At 37.8% G+C, this 24940-nt stretch overlaps 2 protein-coding genes across 2 annotated transcripts; both read right to left on the bottom strand.

Moving 5' to 3' along the window:
* Positions 1-1968: 1968 nt before the first annotated feature.
* On the bottom strand, positions 1969-2910 carry LOC101103354 (olfactory receptor 2B6). Its single transcript, XM_004019049.5, has one exon. The coding sequence runs from the start codon at positions 2908-2910 to the stop codon at positions 1969-1971; it is 942 nt and encodes a 313-aa protein (XP_004019098.3).
* Positions 2911-15342: 12432 nt separating this feature from the next.
* On the bottom strand, positions 15343-16299 carry LOC105603798 (putative olfactory receptor 2W6). Its single transcript, XM_027958584.1, has one exon. The coding sequence runs from the start codon at positions 16297-16299 to the stop codon at positions 15343-15345; it is 957 nt and encodes a 318-aa protein (XP_027814385.1).
* Between the last annotated feature and the right edge of the window lie 8641 nt (positions 16300-24940).

Raw genomic sequence — 24940 nt, 5'->3', positions numbered from 1 at the left:
ACCTGTCTGTTGTTCCATGTCCAGTTCTAACTGTTGCTTCCTGACATGCATACAAATTTCTCAAGAGGCAGGTCAGGTGGTTTGGTATACCCGTCTCTTTCAGAATTTTCCGCAGTTTATTGTGATCCACATAGTCAAAGGCTTTGGCATAGTCAATAAAGCAGAAATAGATGTTTTTCTGGAACTCTCTTGCTTTTTCGATGATCTAGCAGATGCTGGCAATTTGATCTCTGGTTCCTCTGCCTTTTCTAAAACCAGCTTGAACATCTGGACTGAGCAACTGAACTGAACTGAACTGAACTGAAAGGTGATATGGTAAGATGTACAGTGTGGTAATCCAATACTTATGGTATAGACTATGTTCCCTCAAGAAGACTAAAATGCAAAGAAGCTATTGTGAAAGAAACGTGTATGAAACAAAAAATCATTGGAAATCATTAAAGATGTGCTATTTTAATCTCTAGGCTGTCTTTTGGAGTTTATGAGAATACTGAAAATATTAATAAATAGGGAGAATATGAAAAATATTTCAAGGAAGGAAAATTAATGAATGCCTAGGATTTGATCTATGAAGGAAATAAAAAAGAATGTTTCTAATGAGGAGGAAAACATGAGAGTAGAGAATGGAAGGACTTCCCTGGTGGCTCAGATGGTAAAGAATCCTCCTGCGATGTGGGAGACCTGGGTTCGATCCCTGGGTTGGGAAGGGATGTCCTGCAGGAGGGCATGGCAACCCACTCCAGTATTCTTGCCTGGAGAATCTGCATGGGCAGAGGAGCCTGGCAGACTGCAGTCCATAGGGTCACAGAGTCAGACATGACTCTGCCTAAGCACAGAGAATAGAAAATCTGAGTTTAATTCTAGAATATAAATCATTGTGGTTTTTAATATTATGTTGACATGAGTGTGGTATTGAAAATTTTAAACTAGGGTTGTGAACTTCATATCCAAATTTAAAGTTGTTATATTTCAGGGTTTTGGTAAATTTCTTCTAATTATATTTAAAAAAAGGTGTGTGTGTGCATATGGTATTACCAGAGAAATGATTGCTGGCTTTTGTCATATTCTTAGAAAGGTCTGCTGCTGCTGCTGCTGCTGCTAAGTCACATCAGTCATGTCTAAGTTACACCAACTTATACAAACATAAAATAAAGTTGAAAATATTGAGATTATACAGTTTCTGGTGAACTGGAAGACTAATTCTGGATACTTGTTCAATCAATAGGTTTAGGCAACAAAAGACTAATGTAACTTCCTATCAATAAACTTTTATTTGCGGGAGGTAATCAAAATAGTTGTGGCTCAGCTGGTAAAGAATCTGCCTGCAATGCGAGAGATCTGGGTTCAGTTTCTGGGTTGGGAAGATCCCCTGGAGAAGGGAAAGGCTACCTACTCCAGTATTCTGGCCTATAGAATTCCACGGACTCTAATAGTGTATGGGGTTGCAAAGAGTTGGACATGACTGAGAGACTTTCACTTCACAATCAAAATAGTTCTCTGAGGAATGATGAAAACAGGACAAGTTGAAGAGAAGTTAGTAAGCTGCATAAACACTAAACATTTACAAAGCTTATCAGTATATTCCTCATGTTAAATAACAAAATTCAATCAAATGAATTTTAAAGATCTAGTTGGCTTTAGTGAATGATTCATGAATCAGGTAGCATCCCACCAAGCAAATAAAAAATGCCTCTGCTTAGCTGTAGAAAGAAAAAAAATTTTAAGGCACGAAAGGGGCAAAACAACAACAAGAAACACCCAAAACCCAAAGGGAATTATTAGCAAAAAATGCATTGTTTCGGACAAGGTTGCCCTTAGTGCTAACCAGATAATTCCAAGTTGTTTGAGTAAAAGTTACATTCTTGGGGGATTGAGATGGCAATTAGGTTAGGTATTCAAGTCTTTGTACTGTTACATGGACTTAGTATAACTGACTCCATTTGGGGCCAATTTTTTTCTTTTTAATATTTATTTCTTGATTAAGAAGACTCTTGCCATTAACCTTTTGAAGGCCTCCTTAACCTCTTTGTTTCTAAGTGTATATATCAGGGGATTCAGCATGGGTGCAACAATTCCATAAAAGAGGGAAACCATCTTTCCCCGGTCCTTGGAGCTGGGTGAAGGTGGTTGCAGGTACATGGAGATGGCTGTACCATAAAAAAGTGACACCACAAGTAGATGGGAGCCACAAGTTCCAAATGCTTTTTGTCTGCCTTCAGCAGATTGGATCCTCAACACTGCTCGGGCAATAAAAGCATATGATATAACAATAAGTGTAAAGGGTACTAGATGGAATAGCATACTTACAAAGAAGAGTTCAGCTTCATTTGCTGTGGTGTCAACACATGACAATTTGAGCAGAGCAGGGACTTCACAGAGAAAGTGATCTAGTACAAAGGGGCCACAGAGTGGCAGTTGGAGAGTCAAGATAGACAACCACATTGCGTTGCTGAAACCAGTAATCCAGGATGCAGCTGCCAACTGGAGGCAGAGCCTTTGGCGCATGATGACTGAGTAATGGAGAGGCCGACAAATAGCTACAAACCTATCAAAGGACATGACGGGCAGCAGAACACATTCAGTGGCCCCCAAAGCCAGAAATATGAACAGCTGGGCCACACAGCCACCATAACTAATTACCTTCCTGGTGCTGTGCAGATTTACCAGCAACTGTGGAACTGTACTTGTGGTGTAGCAAAGATCTAGGAGTGACAGATTGGTAAGAAAGAAATACATGGGAGTCTGGAGTCTGGAGTCCAGGCGTGACACTAGAATAATGGTCAGATTCCCAAAGATAGTCACCATGTAAGAAATGAAGAAGACCACAAAGAGTAGAAACTCTAGCCATGGTTGATCTGAGAAGCCTAAGAGGATGAACTCCACGGGGATACTCTCATTTACTGGAGTCATGATCAGTGTTTCAATTCTTCATTTCCTGAAACATAAAAATTCAGGAGGTCAATGAACATGTATTGACTATTTCAATTATTTGTAATCACTTTCATACCTGTTTGAAGACAGTAACAGAACTGATGTTGCTTGTAACATGAAAAATATGTAATTATCTAAATATTTCTAAAATTCAGTCTTTCTATCTCTGTATCAGCACTTCAAAGAGAAAAGCCAAAATTTTAAAAGAAAACACCTGATTTAAACAGTTCCAATAAAATTTGTTCTTTGATTTTTATTTTCCTGTCATTTGGTTAATTTTTGTTTGTAATACTTGCCACCTAGAGAACAATTAAGAAATTTCAGTTACAATTCCTGCTGTATTACTTTTTCCTTTTAATTTCTCCTCAGTGCCAAGGAGATCACTGTATCTATCATCTGAAACAAAATTATTTAGGCCACCCCCAAAACTATGTTGTAGATTGATTCTAGCAAGCTATCAGACACGTTTCGAAGGAGCATGCTTCTTTTTGCCTTCTAGGACATCATAGAATCAAAATAAAATGATACAGAATTTGGAGCCAGACAAGCCTGAATTCAAGGCTTTTCTGTGTTAAGTCATGAATTACATTGTCCAGGCAATATTTCTTATGTTCTGTGAATTTCAGGTTCCCCATCAATATAACGAATCTAGCAATGTCTTTCTGGTATGGTGGTGTTAACATGAGAGAAAGAAACTATAGTGATCCAAGACCTCTGAAATGTTCTGAGAGGAAAACTGCTTATTAGTTTTAGAACTCTTTTTTTTTCTTTTATTTATTTTAATTGGAGGCTAATTACTTTACAATATTGTGGTGGGTTTTGCCATACATCACATGAATCAGCCATGGGTGTGCATGTGTTCCCCATCCTGACCCTCCCTCCCACCTCCCTCCCCATCCCATCCCTCAGGATGCATGAGCATCCTGTCTCATGCATCGAACCTGGACTGGAGATCTATTTCACATATGATAATATACATGTTTCACTGCTATTCTCACAAATCATCCCACCCTTGCCTTCTCCCACAGAGTCCAAAAGTCTGTTCTTTACATCTGTGTCTCTTTTGCTGTCTTGCATATAGGGTCATCATTACCATCTTTCTAAATTCTATATATATATGTGTCAATATATTGTATTGGTGTTTTTCTTTCTCTTAAGTGTCTTAGGGTTACCAACGGAAGATGACTCTTTGAGTTAAAAAGTTGCCTTCTCAATCCCTCCACTTCTCCAAAACCATCAACCTCAACAATAGAGGTAATAGTGATTATCTGATGTAAATTTAAAATCTGATCTTGTGTGTAAATTGCCTGGCATAGTGCCACACAGCAATGTGAACTGAGCTATCATAGTGATACAGGAACTCTGGGCTTTTTAGCACAGAGGCTGTTCAGAGATGATGCTGTTAAAGTGCTGCATTCAATATGCCAGCAAATTTGGAAAACTCAACAGTGGCCACAGGACTGGAAATGGTCAGTTTTCATTCCAATCTCAAGTAAGGGCATGCCAAACAATGTTCAAACTACCACACAATTGCACTAATCTCACACACTAAGAAAGTAATGCTCAAAATTCCCCAAACCAGGCTTCAAAAGTACGTGAACCGTGAGTCTCCGATGTTCAAGCTGGATTTAGAAAAGGCAGAAGAACCAGAGATCAAATTGCCAGCATCTGTTGGATCATAGAAAAAGCAAGCAAATTTCAGAAAAACATCTACTTATGCTTCATCGATTATACCACAACCAACTGTGGGAAATTCTTCAAAGATGGGAATACCAGATCACCTTACCTGCCTCCTGAGAAATTTGTATGTAGGTCAAGAAGCAACAGTTAGAACCGAACACAGAACAACAGACTGGTTCCAAATAGGAAAAGGAGTACCTCAAGGCTGTATATTGTCACCCTGCTTATTTAACTTATATGCAGAGTACATCATGCAAAATGCCTGGCTGGATGAAGCACAAGCAGGAATTAAGATTTCCGGGAGAAATATCAGTAACCTCAGATATGCAGATGATACCACCCTTAAGGCAGAAAATGAAGAGAAACTAAAGAGCCTCTTGATGAAAGTGAAAGAGCAGAGTGAAAAAGCTGACTTAAAACTCAGCATTCAGAAAACTAAGATCATGGCATTGGTTCTATCACTTGATGGCAAATAGATGGGGAAACAATAGAAACAGTGAGATACTTTATTTTCTTGGGCTCCAAAATCACTGCAGATGGTGACTGCAGCCATAAAATTAAAAGATGCTTGCTATTTGGAATAAAAGCAATGACCAACCTAGACAGCACATTAATAGCACAGACATTACTTTGATGACAAAGGTTCATTTAGTCAGTTCAGTTCAGTTCAGTCGTTCAGTCATGTCCAACTCTTTGCAATCCCATGAACAACAGCACACCAAGCCTCCCTGTCCAACACCAACTCCTGGAGTCTACCCAAACTCATGTCCATTGAGTTGGTGATGCCATCCAACCATCTCTCCTCTGTTATCCGCTTCTCTTCCTGCCCTCAATCTTTCCCAGCATCAGGGTCTTTTCAAATGAGTCAGCTTTTTGCATCAGGTGGCCAAAGTGTTGGAGTTTCAGCCTCAACATCAGTCCTTCCAATGAACACCCAGGACTGATCTCCTTTAGGATGGACTGGTTGGATCTCTTTGCAGTCCAAGGGACTCTCAAGAGTCTTCTCCAACACAATTCAAAAGCACCAATTTTTCTGTGCTCAGCTTTATATTCCAAATCTCACATCCATATATGACTACTGGAAAAACCATAGCCTTGACTAGATGGACCTTTGTTGACAAAATAATGTCTCTGCTTTTCAATATTCTGTCTAGGTTGGTCATAACTTTCCTTCCAAGTAGTAAGCATCTTTTAATTTCATGGCTGCAATCACCATCTGCAGTGATTCTGGAGCCCAAAAAAATAGTCAGCTACTGTTTCCACTGTTTCCCCATCTATTTCCCATGAAGTAATGGGACCAGATGCCATGATCTTAGTTTTCTAAATGTTGAGCTTTAAGCCAAACTTTTTACTCTCCTCTTTCACTTTCTTTTTTTTTTTAATTTTTTTTTTTTTACTTTATTTTGCTTTACAATACATTATTGGTTTTTCCATACATTGACATGAATCCATCCATGGGTGTACATGAGTTCCCAATCCTGAACCCCTCTCCCACCTCCCATCCCATATCATCTCTTTGTATCATCCCCGTGCACCAGCCCCAAGCATCCTGTATCCTGTATCCAACATAGACTGGAAATTCATTTCTTACCTGATAGTATACATGTTTCAATGCCATTCTCTCAAATCATCCCACCCTCTCCCTCTCCCACAGAGTCTAAAAGTCTGTTCTATACATCTGTGTCTCTTTTGCTGTCTCGCATAGAGGGTTATCATTACCATCTTTCTAAATTCCATATATATGTGTTAGTATACTGTATTGGTGTTTTTCTTTCTGGCTTACTTCACTCTGTATAATAGGCTCCAGTTTCATCCACCTCATTAGAACTGATTCAAATGTATTCTTTTCAATGGCTGAGTAATACTCCATTGTGTATATGTACCACAGCTTTCTTATCCATTCATCTGCTGATGGACATCTGGGTTGTTTCCATGTCCTGGCTCTTATAAACAGTGCTGAGATGAACATTGGGGTACACATGTCACTTTCAATTCTGGTTTCCTGGTGTGTATGCCCAGCAGTGGGATTGCTGGGTCATAAGGCAGTTCTATTTGCAATTTTTAAAGGAATCTCCACACTGTTCTCCATAGTGGCTGTACTAGTTTGCATTCCCACAAGCAGTGTAAAAGGGACTCTCCTCTTTCACTTTCATCAAGAGGCTTTCTAGTCCTTCTTCACGTTCTGCCATAAGGGTGATGTCATCTGCATCCTGAGATTATTGATATTTCTCCCAACAATTTTGATTCCAGCCTGTGCTTTTTCCAGCCCAGCATTTTTCATGATGTATTCTGCAGAGAAGTTAAATAGGCAGGGTGACAATATACAGCCTTGATGTAATCCTTCTTCTAATTGGAACCAGTCTGTTGTTCCATATCCAGTTCTAACTGTTGCTTCCTGACCTGCATATAAGTTTCTCATGAGACAGGTCAGGTGGTCTGGTAGTCCCATCTCTTTCATTTAGTCAAAGCTATGGTTTTTCCAGTAGTCATGTATGGATGTGAGAATTCGACTATAAAGAAAGCTGAGCACCAAAGAACTGATACTTTTGAACTGTGGTGCTGGAGAAGACTCTTGAGAGTCCCTTGGACTCCAAGGAGATCAAACCAGTCCATCCTAAAGGAAATCAGTCCTGAATATTCATTGAAAGGACTGATGCTGAAGCTGAAACTCCAGTACTTTGGCCACCTGATTCGAAGAACTGACACACTGGAAAAAACCCTGATGCTGGGAAATACTGAAGGCAGGAGGAGAAGAGGATGACAGAAGATGAGATGGTTGGTTGTCATCCCCGACTTGATGGACATGAGTTTGAGCAAGCTCTGGGATTTGGTGATGGAAAGGGAAGCCCGTCATTCTGCAGTCCACAGGGTCACAAAGAATTGGACACGACCGAGCAACTGAACTGAATTGTTCAGAATCCTTAGTTTGCTGGAGGTACTAATACAGTTGTTCCTCCAAATCCACAAGGGATTGATTCCAAGTCCCCTGTAGATGCCAAATTCCAAGGATGCTGAAATCCCTTATATAAAATGGCATAGTGTTTGCATATAACATATACATACCCTCTCATATACTTTAAACCATCTCTAGGTTACCTCTATCTTCCCAGGTGGTACTAGTGGTAAAGAACATGCCAGCCAATGCAGGAGATGTAAGAGACATAATTTCGATCCCTAGGTTGGGAAAATCCCATGGAGAAGGGCATGGCAATCCACTCCAGTATTCTTGCCTGAAGAATACCATGGACCATGGAAGTCTGGTGGGCTGCAGCCCACAGGGTCACACAGAATCGGACACAACTGAAGTGACTTAGCTCGCACACATCAGGTTACTTATAAAACCTAATATAATGCACATACTATATAAATAGTTGGGCAGTAAATTTAAGTTTTGCTTTTTGGAATTTTCTAGATTTTTTTTTCCATCCTCAGATGCAGAACCAACAGATAAGAAGGGGGCAATTGTATAAGCCAAAGCCATCAGTACAAAGTTTATTCATCCCAAAATTGTCTACCTTGTTAACACTACTTTAAAGTATTTTTACTATTATTTTCTTGATATAATGATGTGAATTTCATTATAGGAATATAAGTTTTGAATTATTATTCAATATGTATTTTAACTTAGCTCCCTTATTCTACAGCTCTTAGTACAGTATTAATGAAAGTTTTGCTATGCCTGTTGCTATACAGCTGTCAATAAAATGAGGTCTGAGATATAGATACAAATATAAATGTGAAAAAATGCTCAAATCTTCAAGAGAAAAGACAAGTTTCTTAACATTTATTTAGCATGCTTCCAATACAATAGTACATTGTCAGTATTCACATGTACAAAAGTTACCTATAAGTACACAGAGGCATTAAAGTTGTAACTCTGCAGAGTAGCAAAGGGGAGAGTGTAAATCAGACTTTAGTATTTAACCTTACTCCTGCTCATTCTACTTTTAATAAACAAGTATTATAATACCTATCTTAATAAAAATTATTGGATATTATATAGTAACTTTAAATGTCTTACTTGTACTCTGCATTTTACCATAAGGATCAGTATTGCTTTAGACTTTAATACCATAAGAAAATAAATCTGATATAAATATAGTCTTTATCTCTTAGTAGATCCTTGATTAAAGATCTGAATTACAACTCTATATGGAGATTTTCTAAAGGCTGGAGTATGGGAGCATTGGGGACCTGTTGGCAAAAAAAAAAAAAAAAAAGTTGCCACTGATTGTAAGAATTTTGAAAAGCAGGACAAATGTGTACCTAAGGATATTTCAATTTATAACTCCCAGTTAAATATATCACCTGCATTCCTGTACGTCAGTGACATTGCAACTACTTCATGACAGAGATTGAAGAATTCATAATGAGCAGGTCCAACAAAGTCTTAAAAACCTTTTTAAAGCTTTTGCTATGGAAAGAGTTTCCAGATAAGAAAGAAAGACAAAAGTTGTAGTTCCCATCTTGCCACTAAGCCACAACTGGGCAAGATAACAGCTTTGGAAAGCAATTTAATCTTCTGAAATATTTGAATTTTCTGTTTTTCATTTATATTTATGTTTTCTCAAGAAATTACCATGCCTCTGTGAATGTATAAAGTTCTAAATACTTCTTGCTGGAGCATAAGAATTTTTCACATAACATTATAAGTTAGCTTAGAATAGAGAGGGAAATTTTGTTTGCATTTCACAAGAAATTAATTTGGGCAGAAATTTGAATTAGGAAGTTCAAAGAGTTCATTTTCCCAAGGTAGTACATACATAGCAGACTGAAGGTTAGAATGCAAGACTCCTCTACTCTAAAATTTTAACTTTCAGTAGTGATAATAAATATATGCAAAGTAGTGTTTGAAATTAAGAGGCTGAGTTAAATTTTTCTAAAATATAATGCTAAAACAGTCCATAAGCGGAGCGCTCAGTATACCCAAATTTCAATATGTTTTACAGAATCATTTTTAGAAAAGTGTTCTACATACCTTCATTTTAAGCACTGGCAATAGGATGATTTGTGTGTCTGTATGTGTCCAAGAACCTCTGAATTCTAATAGCACTAATTAGAAGCATGTGGAGTTAACAGCCTCTTCATAAGCTATTCAGTTATAAAATGGATATGATTAAGTTTGTTCAATCCTTTGTTCCAGTCTTTAAGTGGCAAATTATGAGCTCTCCATTCTGGATTAACTCAGAAAATAGAAGAATAGGAATAAAATCTTGCAGACAATCAGAATAGATTTTTCCAGCATCTCATTGCAAAGTCTTATGGTAGTAACTGCTATTTTCAGAATTGTCCTCACCAGATTTGCAAAATAAATGAGGATAGGAAACTTTCTGTGTTAATATTGGTGTGTGCTCTGGCTTAAGGGAAAGCAGCAATTCTCCTGTGTTTAATGGTAATTGACCATGATATCCAATGGGAAGAGACAGGGAGGAGCTAGCTCTCCGTGAAGTGGTATTTTGTTTTTAGCTTTAGATTTACTCCACAGTACCCTTTCTCTAGAGACTGTCTCAACTTTTTCCAAGACAAAAAAGAGTGATGATAGAGATTAAAATACTTTATCAAATAATGTTTGGATTTTTAGCTATCAAACTGGAAGTTAGGGGTTTTTTTGTAAGCTAAGCTAGTGAAGCCACATGGAAAAGAAAACTGAAATTCTACCTGAGGTCAGTTTCTATATAGTAAAATAGACCTGTTTAATTTACCATAGAAATATTTTTATTACCTTGATTTACATAAAGCAGATTTATTGATTATATCCAAACATTTCTATCGTTTTTTTCATAGATTCTTGCTTAGTGTCCAGCATTTCTAGGCTTAGTTAAGAAGCTCTCCTTTGGTTTAATCTAGTTTCCTATTTGGGGTTGGGTCAAGATTTTAAAAATGATTCATATTTTTCTAAAGTCTCTTCTATCCAGGATTTATGGCTTATGAGATTCCAAAACAATTTTTCATATGAGTAGACACAAGAAAAACATATCTATAATTATGAAAAAAGCTAGTATCTACAAAATAAAGTTTTTACAAAGTCTAAGAAAAAATACGGAGAAAGCAATGGCAACCCACTCCAGTACTCTTGCCTGGCAAATCCCATTGACAGAGGAGCCTGGTAGGCTGCAGTCCACGGGGTCTCTGGGAGTCGGACACGACTGAGCGACTTCACTTTCACTTTTCACTTTCATGCATTGGAAAAGGAAATGGCAACCCACTCCAGTGTTCTTGCCTGGAGAATCCCAGGGACAGCAGAGCCTGGTGGGCTGCCGTCTATGGGGTCGCACAGAGTCGGACATGACTGAAGCAACTTAGCAGCAGCAGCAGCAAGAAAAAATACAAATAACACAGTTGAAAAATGTCAAATAATATGAACATACAACTCAGAATAGCAAATCTGTATGAGATTTTATATTTCCAAATGATCAGAGAAATATACTAATTATGATAATCACTTGAATTGAAATAAAAATGTAACCAGCAGTAACTCACAGTCCTAACTTTGCTGAAGGAAAACAGCTACTCTCAGAAATTCTGGGTAGAAATTCAAAGTGTCACTAGATTTTTAGAGATAAATACAACCGTTAATATCCATCAGCCTAGCAATATCATTCATGGAAATTTATCCTATGGATTAAATTATCACTATACAAAAACACAGGAACAAGCAGTTTTATTGTAGCAATGTTTGAAACAGCCAAAGATGGAGAAAAACTTACTCCCTGGAAGAAGTATTGACTGAATAATAAATAATCTACACCAGTGATTTGCCAGCAGTATTACTGAGTGAGAAAATAAAGATGCAAGAAAGATTGGATGACATAATCTTTAAAAACTAAAAATTATTTTGGCTGTGCTGGGTCTTTGTTGCTGCCGCAAGCTTTTCTCTAGCTGGGGAGAACAGGGGCTACTATTTTTTGCGGTGCGCGGGCTTCTCACTACGGTGACTTCTCTTGTTGTAGAGCACGGGTACTAGAGCACAGACTTCACTAGCTATGGTAGGGTGGACTCAGGAGTTGCGGCTCCAAGGCTCCAGAGGCTCAATAGTTGTGGCGCATGGGCTTAGTGGCTCTGCAGCATGTGAGATCCTCCCGGATCAGGGATCCAACCCATGTCTCCTGCATTGGCAGGTGATTTCTTTACCCCTGAGCCTCCAGGGAAGTCCTCAGCATAATCTTAAGTGTATAAAAAATGACTGAAATGCTCTAAATATGATTTTAGGTATTGCATGTCTTTATAGGATTACACGAGAATGAAGAAACTAAGGAAGGACACTTATTAGATGCTTCACATGGACAATCCATAGGGAATAGAGGCTGATATCTGTGGAAGAAGGAAAGCTCATCAAGTAAAAGAAGAAAAGGAAAAAAATTAAGATTAACCCACAAAAAATAATGTATAATAACTCAGGACTCCACAAACCAGTAACAGAGCTCACCTCTGAGTGGGCATGAAGGTGTAATTAGTCAGGGGAAAAATGCTCCTTTTAATGTGGAAATTCCTTTTTGTTTTCACAAGTTCTTATAATGAGTAATTTAAAGGAAATAGTAGTTTAAAAAGAAAATAGAAGATCAAACAAATTAGAAAATATGAATATAGACATCTTTAGTTTGCTGAATAGATGAAGATAAATAACTCCCCAAATTTTAGTAGTCTTAAAGTAAAAAATTAAAAATAATGCCAGTTAACAAGGACCTGGAAATAGGAAAGAATCTGCAGAGTTTAATAATAATAGCAATAATGTCTCATTGGTGCTCACTAACCTCAACAACACCCTATAAAATAGCAACACTTTTATCTTCTTTTTGTTGATATGGAAACCAAAACATAGAGAAGTTAAACTTTTTAAAATTCACGTATTTTAGAAAACTGGAGATATACTATGAAGTGGTATAAAATTCAAATTTTATCAAATGCTTTGGCTGAATTTATAGGTTTTCTTTCCAATTTAAAAAAAATTTACATACAGCACTGGTTTTCAAATGTTATACCACTCTATTCCTGTGATAAACCCCAAATGTTGACAATATGTTATGCTTTCTATGTAACACTAGATTAAATTTGCTAATAACTATTTAGGATTTTTGTATGTATTTTCATGAGCTATCTATCTACAGATATATTCCTTTCTTGTAATGTCCTTGTCACATACATTGTTATTCAAATTATGGTGACCTTATAAAATGAGTCATAAAATTGTACCAGTTATCTATTTTCAGAATAACTGTGTAAGAAATAACCACAAAATCCCAGGGCATACAAAAATAGCAAGACGAAAAATGGTCTGATAATCTGATTAATAAGCATTTATTGAGCTGTCTTCTCATGGCTTTTAATTTAAAATCACAGTGAAAATAAACATACACATATATACACACACATACACAAACATATGTAAATATTTATTTCTCTTGGAGGAATTTTAAGCACCGTAGCTAAGAGATAAACAATTGTGCACAATGAGTGAAATCTGATGTTTATTTCTACTTGCTCTATGTAAGAGATCAGTCTATGAAGATGAAGCACAGTTTAGTGAAAGGAAGAATCTATAGAGAATGAAAATGAAACATTTCTATTTTTATTACAGAGAATAGTCTGTTATTTGTAGGAGATGGCAGAACAGTTAGAATACAGCTGATTATTCCTATTTCATACGTAAATAAGTAAACTAAGTAAACTTTTAAAATTACATTATAAATTAAGTAAAAGGTGATTCTGGACCATTGTGATATAATTAAGGACACAGTGACCTTTTCCCTTTGAGATATGACACAATAGTTACAATCTATAACAGTGACTCTAAATTTTCCTGAGAAGAGTGCTATAAAAATTGTTCCTTGTAGGGGAAAAAAGGGAAAATTTGAAAAGTATTAGGTGAAAATTCCATAGGGAGCTTCCAAAATTGATATATTCATAGAGATTTATACTCTGTGTCTTGATTTCTTGCCTCCACTTCAAGATATTATTGACTCTGGAGCAATGCATATCTAGATAGTGTAGAGATGATGTAAAAGTTAATTTTTATCATTGTTCAATAGGGAATGATTCTAAAAGGGCATTTCATCTATATCCCTGAGTCATGAAGATCTCCTGGAGAAGGGAATGGCAACCCACTCTTGTAATCTTGCCTGGAGAATCCCATGGACAGAGGAGCCTGGTAGGCTGCAGTACATTGGGTTGCACAGAGTTGGACATGACTGAAGCGACATAGCATGCACGCAACATATAGTATATTTTTATGGCAGTAGGACACATACTATAAGTTGTTTTTAGTGAAAGACATGAGAAGTGCTAAACCAGGAATATTTATATTCAGTACATGGGCAGCATTAATAATGTCCTTGGTAAACATCACGACTTAGCATCCCCTTTCACTTAGTTTATAAATTAGGAAGAATCAATTATATTCCATATTTTCTACCTTCTTGTGGGAATAATAAAAACTAAACCTAAAACTCATTCTTATAAGCCCTAAGTAATCTAAAATAAAAACTAATCTATTTGGACAAAGTACAAGACTTAGTGCTCAAAATAGGAAACTTTTCGCCTTATGCCTAAAAACAATATGTTTTGAAAAAAATTTATTAGATATTTGGTATTTTTCCTAGGGCCTCTAGATCAGTCTAAGGTTTCTTAAATATTTTTAAGTAGGTTTAAATGAGAACTTGCTAAACCCATGCTTTATTCAGTTCCTAATGATAATACTGGCCAGGCTCCCAAATTTTGGAACCCTTTTCACTTGTCATGAAACTTTAACGTCATATATGGTTTCCTAAGTTATGAAATGGGATTTATCTGATTGACAACACCTCAAGTCTGAAGAAACATGCTTGCCTTTAAGGGTCAAATATATTTTCATTACAACTGGTGAGATACTGCAATTATTAATGTAACTGTGAAACATTCAACATACAGAAAACACTGAACCATAAATATCCCAACAGTTCCCCACAGTTCGTCTTAATGTGGCATTTGGCACTATAAAAGCACATTTGAACTTTCTAGGAATTTTTCTTCACTAATTCTAAGTTCATTCTTTTCACATATATTGAGGACCTGAAAGTGAAAATAAAGTCACTCAGTCTTGTTTGACTCTTTAAGACCCTATGGACTGTAGCCTGCCAGGCTCCTCTTGGAAGAGGCAAGAATACTGGAGTGGGTTGCCATTTTCTTCTACAGGGGATCTTTCCAACCCAGGGATCAAACTCAGGTCTCCCGCACTGCAGGCAGACTCTTTACCATCTGAGCCACAAAGGAATCCCATACTGAGGACCTAAACAGTACAGATCACTGTGTCGGAAGCTGGTATAGGTACAAAAATGACTTGTGTCTAAATTCATGGATAGTATTTTGCAAACATAGGTCACTGTCTGATCCTGTATTGGAGACCTCCTAGTGATGAATCCTTGACTTAGAAGGACTTGAGAGGAATACAAGTGATGGTCAACTCAGGAATTTGCACTTTCTCAACCTAGCTAAACCATTGAATTCCCGCGTCTCATTAAGTCCCTTCTCAGTCTGTAATGTCAGAACACTCCTTTATCTGATAGGTCTAACAGTATATATTGGAGAAGGAAATGGCAACCCACTCCAGTGTTCTTGCCTGGAGAATCCCAGGGACGGGGTAGCCTGGTGGGCTCTTGTCTCTGGGGTCACACAGAGTCAGGCACAACTGAAGTGACTTAGCAGCAACAGTATATATAGAAGGTGGATCAAAACACAGTCCCCAGATTTGATGACTTTTTACTCTATTTCTGCCTCCCCTTTCCCTAGTACCTTCTTCATGGCCTCTTTAACATCTTTGTTTCTCAGTGTGTAGATTAGGGGGTTAACACTGGGAGTGACTATTGTGTAGAAAAGAGTAAGGAACTTGCCCTGGTCCTGGGAATAAGTATTTGCTGGCTGGAGGTACATGTATATGATCGTACCATAGAAGAGAGAAACGACAATGAGGTGGGAGCTACAGGTGTTAAAGGCTTTCTTTCGCCCAGCAGCTGACTTGATTCTTAGCACGGCTCGTGCAATATAACCATAAGAGACGAGGATGAGGATGAGTGGTGCCAGGATGATAAAGATTGCCAAGGCAAATGCCAGTGCCTCAAGGGTCATGGTATCTACACAGGCCATGCCAATTAGTGCTGGCATCTCACAGAGAAAGTGGTCCACTCGCCGGTTCCCACAGCGAGGTAGCATCAACGTCTGGGGTGCCATTATGAGAGAATTGCCAAAGCCACTCAACCATGCTGCTGAAGCCAGCTGCCCACAGAGACGCGGGTGCATAATAACCATGTAGTGCAGGGGTCTGCAGACTGCAGCGTAGCGGTCATATGCCATGACAGCCAGGAGCACACACTCCACCCCGCCCAGAGCCAGGACGAAGTAGAGCTGGATGGCACAGCCCAGATAACTGATGGTCTTATCTGCACCCTGAAGGTTGTAGAGCATCTGAGGGATGGAACCTGTGGTGAAGCACATATCTAGCAATGAGAGGTTGGCCAGAAAGAAATACATGGGTGTGTGCAGCCGGGAATCCACAACTGCAAGTAAGATGATGGTCATGTTGCCAAGAAGAGTCAGCAGATAAAAAGTGAGGACAACCACAAAAAGGATCAGCTCTAGATGGGGACGATCAGAGAAGCCCACCAGGATGAAGCCTTCAAAAGCACTTGTGCTGTCATTTTCCATCACCTGTGACCACATGTTACCTGGTAGGAGAAAGAAGAGTATCTATGAAGGGCATAGATACGCTCCCTCAAAATGGACTGACTGGTAAAATGGTAGAACAGAAACTTCTTTGGAAATGCTGAATGCTTGACCCAGAATTTCAATAGGTGTTAGTTAAGTAATTACTGGATCTGAAAGCATATTATTTGCAAATTTTCAGGCTCTGGGCTGTGAATTTTTTACCAATATTTTGCATCACTCTTTTTAGTTCTGCAGGATGTAAAAAGCTACTTTCAAATGCTGATTATTTTACAAGGGAATGAACACAAAATTATCCACCTTTAAAAAAATTTTAAAGGGAAGCGTTGAATTCTTCTAGTCGCATGAAACGTATAGATGGGAATAGTGGATTATGTCTTTGAATCAGAGAACCAGTTTTGCTATTAAGTGAAATTTCATTCTGTATGTTTAATGAATAGAACTCCATGGATAAGTTCAAAATCTCTCTGCAGCTTCCTCATAGAATGAGGATTTGATCAAGCTTATGTAAATAAAGTGCATAAGCATTTAGGCTGTGAAGTATTGGCATAATAAACCAAACTGCCCATAATATAGTTATGGTCTAAAGTTCAAAAAAATATCAGCCCATACAAAATAAAAACCAAAACAAAACAAAAAACCAACCCAAAGCAAAAAACCATACATGATAAGAAAGAAGCCTAAGTTATATTTCTTCCTACACAGAATCACTAACTTAGTATATTTGATTGCAACCTCAGAAATCCCATGTCTACAGTTGCTTCTGTTTCTTGGGACTTCACTGGAAGTCCAAGTGATATGACCAGAGTGAAAACAAAGAGAAAAGAAAGATGACATTTAGGAAATCTATGAGAGGGAAAGACGGTAAGAAGGCAACAGTACCCAGCAGAGGTGAATCAGAATGAAGAGAGAATATTGATAAGTACACAATAGTTATACCACCTGAAGCCCCCAAATATCCACATGCCCCCTCCCACTCAGATAAGGAGTCAGAGAAGGAGCAGGCTGGGGGTAACTCTGATGTACGCTCTGTACAGGAAACACTTGAAGATTGGAGGATTCACATTTGAAAAGGAAGAATTTATATTGGTTTCAGTGTTGATATCAGATTTGATTCTTCCTTTTCTGCCTCACCCTATGGAGTAAAACTTTCCTTTCAAAATTCCCTGAACTAATTATCTCTAACAAGCGATGGGAGAGTATATAGTCTCAGAGGAAATATCACTTTTACTAAGACACACACACACACACACACACACACACACACACACACACACACACACACACTACAGATTCATCCTAGAGAGAGATGGAGAGAGAGCACCAAATCTTCCCTCCTGGTTTCGTCAAGACCAGCAGTTACTGATAAGCATTAAGGCATGGAACTTGGTCATCTCATAATTCAAAATAGAACCTAGAATCAATGAAAAGATGCATAAGAATCTATATTGCATTTTTAGAGCATGTAGTGCAGAATAGTACTATTCATAGCCCTTTAAAATTTTGTTGATTAATTTTCTATGTAAATTTAAGGTCCATAATAATAAAGCTTAACTTGAAAAAGAGAGATTAATTTTGATATTCAAAATTAAGGTACAAACTATCTGTTAAAATCATAAGGTGAATAATATGGAAACTATTGCATCTTAAAAGTATTTGCTATATTTAGCTTTCAAAGACTTCTAAGGGAGATGAATATCATGTTTCACCTCGACAGCCAGAGATTTCAGCTGGTATACATGAGATACTATGTATAAATGTGCTTTATACCTTGAAAATATTGTTAGATTTTGTTAACCAATATTATTAATATCCTATGGCAGACTAACTTCAGTAGCCATTTCCATAGATTTTTCTCAAGTAAAAACAGAACACATCTGATCATTATCAGGTCAAATACTATGTTTTAAACATACAAATATTAATGACATAGAGTATAATCTTAATACCACTAGTTATATTGGTAGAGATGGAATATACTAGCTAGAAACAGTGATAGTATTATCACCTCCTTTAATTTATAAACAAATGGCATGCAATGATTGTTTTCTGTCAGAAAACACTGAAATACATAGATGAGCAATCAAAGCGAATCAATATTATTCTGTATTCCAGCAAATTTCTTGACACAGCGGGGTGACCTATTTCCCTGAGAATTGCTTCTTTTACTTACACTAAGTTGTTAGGTTGTATACCATCTCAACCTAATGTTTTCTCGTGAAAAGTAGGGAGAAATACCTAGAGAATTTGATGCTGTCAAGAATTTCCTTTTCGAGATAATAAGTCCTTCTGAGAAATGAAGATGAGATTCTCATGGAGCACTTAATGAAGGATGTAGAATTGTTAGCCATAGAAGGAAATTTTGAAGCAATCTTTAAATTTTTTTGCCACCTCATTCTTCTCCATTTTAGTCACACCTGGCCCATCCCTAACCCTAACCGATTACAAATACATTTAAACTTGTAACCGATGGAAATAATATGGTTACAGAAAGTTGTTTTCTGTGAAATAAAATAATACAATCCAAGCATTACAGTGATTACAAGAGATGTTTCCCAGTTGTGATATGACATCATAGAATGTTATCAGAAAAAAAGGGTGAAAAGATAGAATAGGAGGCCCGCAGAAAGCATGAAGAGAATGAGGAAGAAGTACTGTAACTGAAGAACCAAAGAGATTCACGATGCAGGAAATGGCAAAGGGATTTTCTTTACTCGAAGAGGCACTGTTAGTTTTTGAAGCACATGACCACAGGAATCAGAGCCGGTGCTATCAGTGTCAGGCTTGAGTGAAATTCCAGCTTGCCCTCCATCTCCTATCGCTCATGATCCTTCAGCTCTACTATCTCCCACCGCTTCTCCTTCCTCCAGTCAGTAACTCTTCTTGCCTGTTCACTGATGCCAGCCCCTGTATGCCAGCTGTTGTACTGCACTGTACATTTCAAGGTCCTATACTGTAAGAATAAAAATGTTTTATTTTTTGAGTTGGTTTGTTTTTATGTATTTTGTGAAAGGTATTATAAACAGTACAGTACTACATAGCTGATTGTGTTAGCTGGGTACCTAGGATTACTTTGTTGGGCTCACAAACATGCTCTTGGAATGGAACTTGTTTATGTAGGGGACTTACTGTATTTCTCTTTGCTAAAAAAGGAATCTTTCTAAAATATAAATGTTATACTGCCAGTACTTCAAGTCCTAAAGTGACTCATTGTCTAGAGAAATATACACTTATTTCTTAATATTGATGTTACTTCTGGACAAATTTACATTTCCAGCTCTTTTTAAAAGGGATTCTGTTTATTTTATATTCCAAATATTTTGAACTAGTCAACATCTCCCCTAAACAATAAAAAATTGAATGGTATCTGGAAAATAATTTTGAATAAATGGGAAGGACAATAACCTTTGGAGATAGAATGGCTCAAACTCCAGATCAGAAAACAGTGCAGGCTTAAAAACTAGAAAGCTTCATTTACTATCACTGGGGAGAAAAATTACTTTGAAGAATGTTTGTGAAAGTTAAAGAAATATTAAATATTGAACATTGTCCCTGACAATATATAGTAGATCTTTAATAGTTGTGATTTTTTCCAACTATATGTCTTATCACATTCTCTTTGATGAGGATGTTTGTTCTATAAAAAAATTATACTCATAGAAAAAGAAAGGGAATTCCAAAAAACATCTATTTCTGCTTCATGGACTATGCTAAAGCCTTTGGCTGTGTAGACCACAACAAACTGGAAAATTCTTAAAGAGATGGCAATATCAGACCACCTTACCTGCCTCCTGAGAAACCTGTATGCAGGACAAGAACCAACAGTTAGAAACCGGACATGGAACGACAGACTGGTTCCAAATGATTCATTAATTTATGCTTTAGAACTGTGGTGTTGGAGAAGACTCTTGAGAGCCTCTTGGACAGCAAGGAGATCAAACTAGTCAATCCTAAAGGAAATCAACCCCGAATATTCACTGGAAGGACCGATACTTAGGCTGAAGCTCCAATGCTTTGGCCATCTGATGCAAAGAGCTGACTCAGAAAAGATCCTGATGCTGGGAAAGTTTGAGGGCAAGAGGAGAAGGGGACGACAGAGGATGACTTGGTTGGATGGCATCTCTGGCACAATGGACATGAGTTTGAGCAAACTCTGGGAAATAGTGAAAGACAGGGAAGCCTGGTGTGCTGCAGCTCGTGAGGTTGCAAAGAATTGGACAGAACTTAGCTGTGGGGCCCTAAATGGCAAACCTTGAAAAAAGAATGGCTAGCTTTGTGGTTTAGAGCTAAGATGGTGCCTGGCGGAAAAGATGAGGCCGTGGTGTAAGTTGTTTGTTAAAACTTTTGATTGGCGCTCTTGATTTCCGTGCAGGTGGATAGCGCATGATCACCATAGACTCTTGTTACAATGAAGCACTTGACGACTTGACCTTTAACGTGATTGGTGCAACTATGGTATATTAAGATTTGACCTTTAACATGATTGGTGCAACTATGGCATATTACAATTTGACCTTTAATGTGATTGGTCCAACCCCCTTGCTTGCCTATATAAACCAAGAGTTTGTGGCAATAAAGCGGAACTGCTTAGACGGAGCCCCTGTTGGGTCGGGTTGTCTCTCACTCGCCGAGTGGTTGGGTTGGCCGAGGGCAGGCTCACCTCTCCTAGGGACGTCTCGGCTTTGCTGAGGGAAGTCCCACTGCCTCTCTCTTTCTGCGGAGCACCCCCCGCACTTAATGACTGAACAACAAATATAAATTTTTACTCTTAATTTTCTTAAACACAGATTAAGTATACATGTAAATAGATAAACACATGTGTTTTCTGTGAATTAAAGTGTTAGTTGCTCAGTCACATCCAACACTTTGTGACCCCATGGACTGGGGACCTGCTGGGCTCCTTTGTTCATGGGATTATCTAGGCAAGAACACTGGAGTGGGTTGCCGTGCCCTCCTCCAGGGTATCTTCCTGACCCTGAGATCAAACCTGGGTTTCCTGCGTTGCAGGCAGATTCTTTGTCCGAGCCACCGGGGAAGCCCCCTTTGCATTAAAACACACACACACACACACAACTGATAATATGTGTTCTTGATTTTTTTAGCTTTTTATTTTGAAATAATAGACTTACAACAAAACTGCAAAAATAGTTCAGACAGTTTCTGTACACCCTTTAACTATCTTCCCTTAATGTTCCCCCACCCCCACCCCCAGTGCACTGGGTCTTCTTTGTGGTGTAAAGTCTTCTCTAGTTGTGGCATGTGGGAATCTTTGCTTCCTAATGAGGGATCAAACCTGCCTCCCCTGTATTAGAAAGCAGATTCTTAACCATGGGACCACCAGAGAAGTCTCTGTCTTCCCCTAATGTTGAATCTTGCATAATCATTTCCCCAAAAATGGGAAATTAACATTGATAAAAGAGTATTCGAATTTTTCAAATTGTCCCACTAATATTCTTTTATTGCTCTAGGATCCAATCCAGGAAACCACATTGCATTAAGGAGTTGTCATATCTCCTTAAGTCTCCTCTAACTTGGGGCAGTTGCTTATCCTTTCTTTGTCTTTCATGACCTGGACAATTATGAAGAGTAATAAAGTGACCATGATGTTAACTTTGATCATTTGGTTAAAGTAATTTCTACCAGGTTTCTCCATCATGAAGTTACCATTTTCCTTTTGTAACTAAGGATTATCTTGTGGGAAAATGTGTTGAAATTATGCAAACATTTATATCTGATCATGTTTTTATATTTATCTTGGCATTCATCAATGATTCTTCTCTGCAACAAATATTTCTATTGTATCTTTTCTATTTCTATCACTCTTTCTCCACTTTATAATTGAAATTCTATTGTAAAGAAGAGCTATTACTTCTTCTGTTTGTTTAATCTTTCATTAAGTCATTATTTAATCAATATAGTGAAAGTGAAGTCACTCAGTCATGTCTGACGATTCTTTGCGACCCGTGGACTGTAGCCCACCAAGCTCCTCCATCCATGGGATTCTCTAGGCAGGAATACTGGAGTGGGTTGCCATTTCCTTCAGTATAGACCTGTGAATATTTACTTTATTGTACTGGTCATAGTCCAATACTACCATTATTATGCAGTGGAAATTGTCTAATATTTGGCTTTAAAGCTCCTTCAAGGTGACTCATCCTTTCAACATGCTATGTTACTTCATGAGCATTTCCTTGCGACTATAAGATATACCCCGTTTACTCTGTCTTATCCTATTGTTATAATTAATTAATATGACTATTCATACTTCTGCTCAAATTGTCCCAACTTTGGCCTTTGGGAGCTCCTTCAAGTTGATATCCATGTTCTTTTAATGTACGCTTAACATTACTGGCCTCTTGTTCCATCACTTCATGGCAACAAGAAGGGGGAAAAGTAGAAATGGTGATAGATTTTACCTTCCTGGGCTCCAAAATGACTGCAGACAGTGACTGCGGCCATGCTTGCTCCTTGTAGGAAAGCTATGACAAAACTAGACAGCATATTAAAAAGCAGATGTGTCACTTTGCCAAAAAAGCAATGCTTTTTCCAGTAGTCATGAACTGATATAAGAATTGGACCATAAAGAAGGCTGAGCACCGAAGAACTGATGCTTTTGAAATGCGGTGCTAGAGAAGACTCTTGAGAGTCCCTGGACAGCAAGAAGATCTAACCAGTCAATCCTAAAGGAAATTAACCCTGAGTATTCATTGGACGGACTGGTACTGAAGCTGAAGTTCCAATACTTTGGCCACCTGATGCAAAGAGCTGACTCATTGTAAAAGACCCAGATTCTGGCAAAGATTGAAGGCAGGAGAAGGGGACAACAGAGGATAAGATAGTTGGATAGCATTACTGACTCAATGGGCATGAATTTTAGCAAACTCTGGGAGATAGTGGAGGACAGAGGAACTGGGCATGCTGCAGTCCATAGGATCGAAAAGAGTAGGATCTGACTTAGGGACTGAACAACAATGTTGCTGAACACTTCTCTTTTCTGTGGCATCATCAGATATTCCAAGATCACCTTGTGCTTTTGCAGTCCAAGCCCTAAAGCCAACTGTTTTACCAAGGACCCCAGGTTCCTTTTACAGTATTAGAGAATGTATTCAGAAATCAAAATCTGGGTGCTAAGTATGCTCATTGCTATTTTATTATTCCTTCTAGGCTCTCTCAGCTAACAGAGCTTGGAAATATCTATGTATACTCACATATAAATTCACACATATATTCTTATTTCTTTATATTTATTCATGTTTGTATGTTTGTGTGTGTGTATAACCACAAGTTCATACTGATGCCTCCAATTCCAGTAAAATATCACAGAGCTTGTTTTAGCCTCCATCATTTCCTTATTTGTAACTTTTTCTCTGACTGTGGAAAGTTGGCTCTCATGATCTGTAATTTATTTACTTATTTTGTCAGTTTTAATATACAAGCAATTTCAGAAGTTCTAACCCCTACTCCTGCCAATAACAACTTCACTAACTAGAGAACACGACTTATGCACAGTTCTTTTTTTCTTTTTTTTTTCACCTTAGAGTCCTCTACACTGGGCGTGGGAATCAAATGCTCTTTCAGAAAGTTAATTTAGGCTAATTCTTTTCTTCTTTACTTTCTTTAGCATGGTTATGCTGTTCATCTGTAACACTCGTGGGTTCATTTATTCCCATTTGTATCTCTTTTGGGTACCTCACATTCTGGTTGACTTTTAATTGTTTATTTAAATTTTGAATATGTGAAATATTATCATGGTTATAAGGTTAAGAATTATATAAAACATTGTATTCAGAAAAGGGCCACTCCTTTCTTATCCCCTTCTTTCTTATATGGAAAGTAACATATAATACATAGTCTTTGTATTTTGCTTTTTTAGTTAACAATATAACCTGTAATAGTCAATAGTTCATACAGATCTTTATCTTACTTTAAATTATCTTTATTTTGAAAAAAAATTATTTATTTGCAGGAATTTGCAGCAATATTAATACAGAGAGGTCCTGTGTACCAAATGGGCCACTGGAACATTTAACGTAAATATAGTACCATGTCAAAAAAGAAAATTGACATTGCTACAATTCACAGATTTTTTTTTTTTTTTCAGATTTCACCGGTGTCACATGTACTCATTTGTCTGTGTGTGTAGTTCCATGCATACCTCCACAATCAAGATACACAGGAACCCAAATGGAAGTGAGAGAGCCAATTCCTAGGCAGATTGATAAAAATCCGGGGTCCGGGAGGAGGAGAGAGGCGTCTGGAGTTCTCAAGGAGGAGAAAAGGACAAATTTTTTTTTCTTTAAGCCAGGAGCTGATGATTGCACAACAAAACAACTCATCTTGCTCAAGGATATGCTTTCCCTTAAACTCTGTACCGATGATTATGTTACAACAATATATCCTGCTTGAAGACATGTTTCTCCTTCTTGAGAACCTTCTGACTAATCCTATCATCTTAAAATGTATGTTTCGGAAGTGGGTCTGGTGAGACCTTTCTGTTGTTAGTTCTAATCTTGTTAATTTAAGATTTATATTGTGGGAATGGGTCTGGTAAAAGTATATAAGGCCTTGACAAGACTAATGAGTGGGGCACTCTCCAACCCCCTTATGATGTCTATGTCAGAACCTTTCTCTGTCCCTT

This window comes from Ovis aries, chromosome 20, assembly GCF_016772045.2.
Source record: "Ovis aries strain OAR_USU_Benz2616 breed Rambouillet chromosome 20, ARS-UI_Ramb_v3.0, whole genome shotgun sequence".
NCBI classification, from domain to species: domain Eukaryota; kingdom Metazoa; phylum Chordata; class Mammalia; order Artiodactyla; family Bovidae; genus Ovis; species Ovis aries.
This window is presented reverse-complemented; position numbering and strand designations above follow the sequence as displayed.

Bases quoted from the DNA above. Each gene is read 5' to 3' on its own strand.
- LOC101103354 (XM_004019049.5), bottom strand. From the start codon at position 2,910: ATGACTCCAGTAAATGAGAGTATCCCCGTGGAGTTCATCCTCTTAGGC.
- LOC105603798 (XM_027958584.1), bottom strand. From the start codon at position 16,299: ATGTGGTCACAGGTGATGGAAAATGACAGCACAAGTGCTTTTGAAGGC.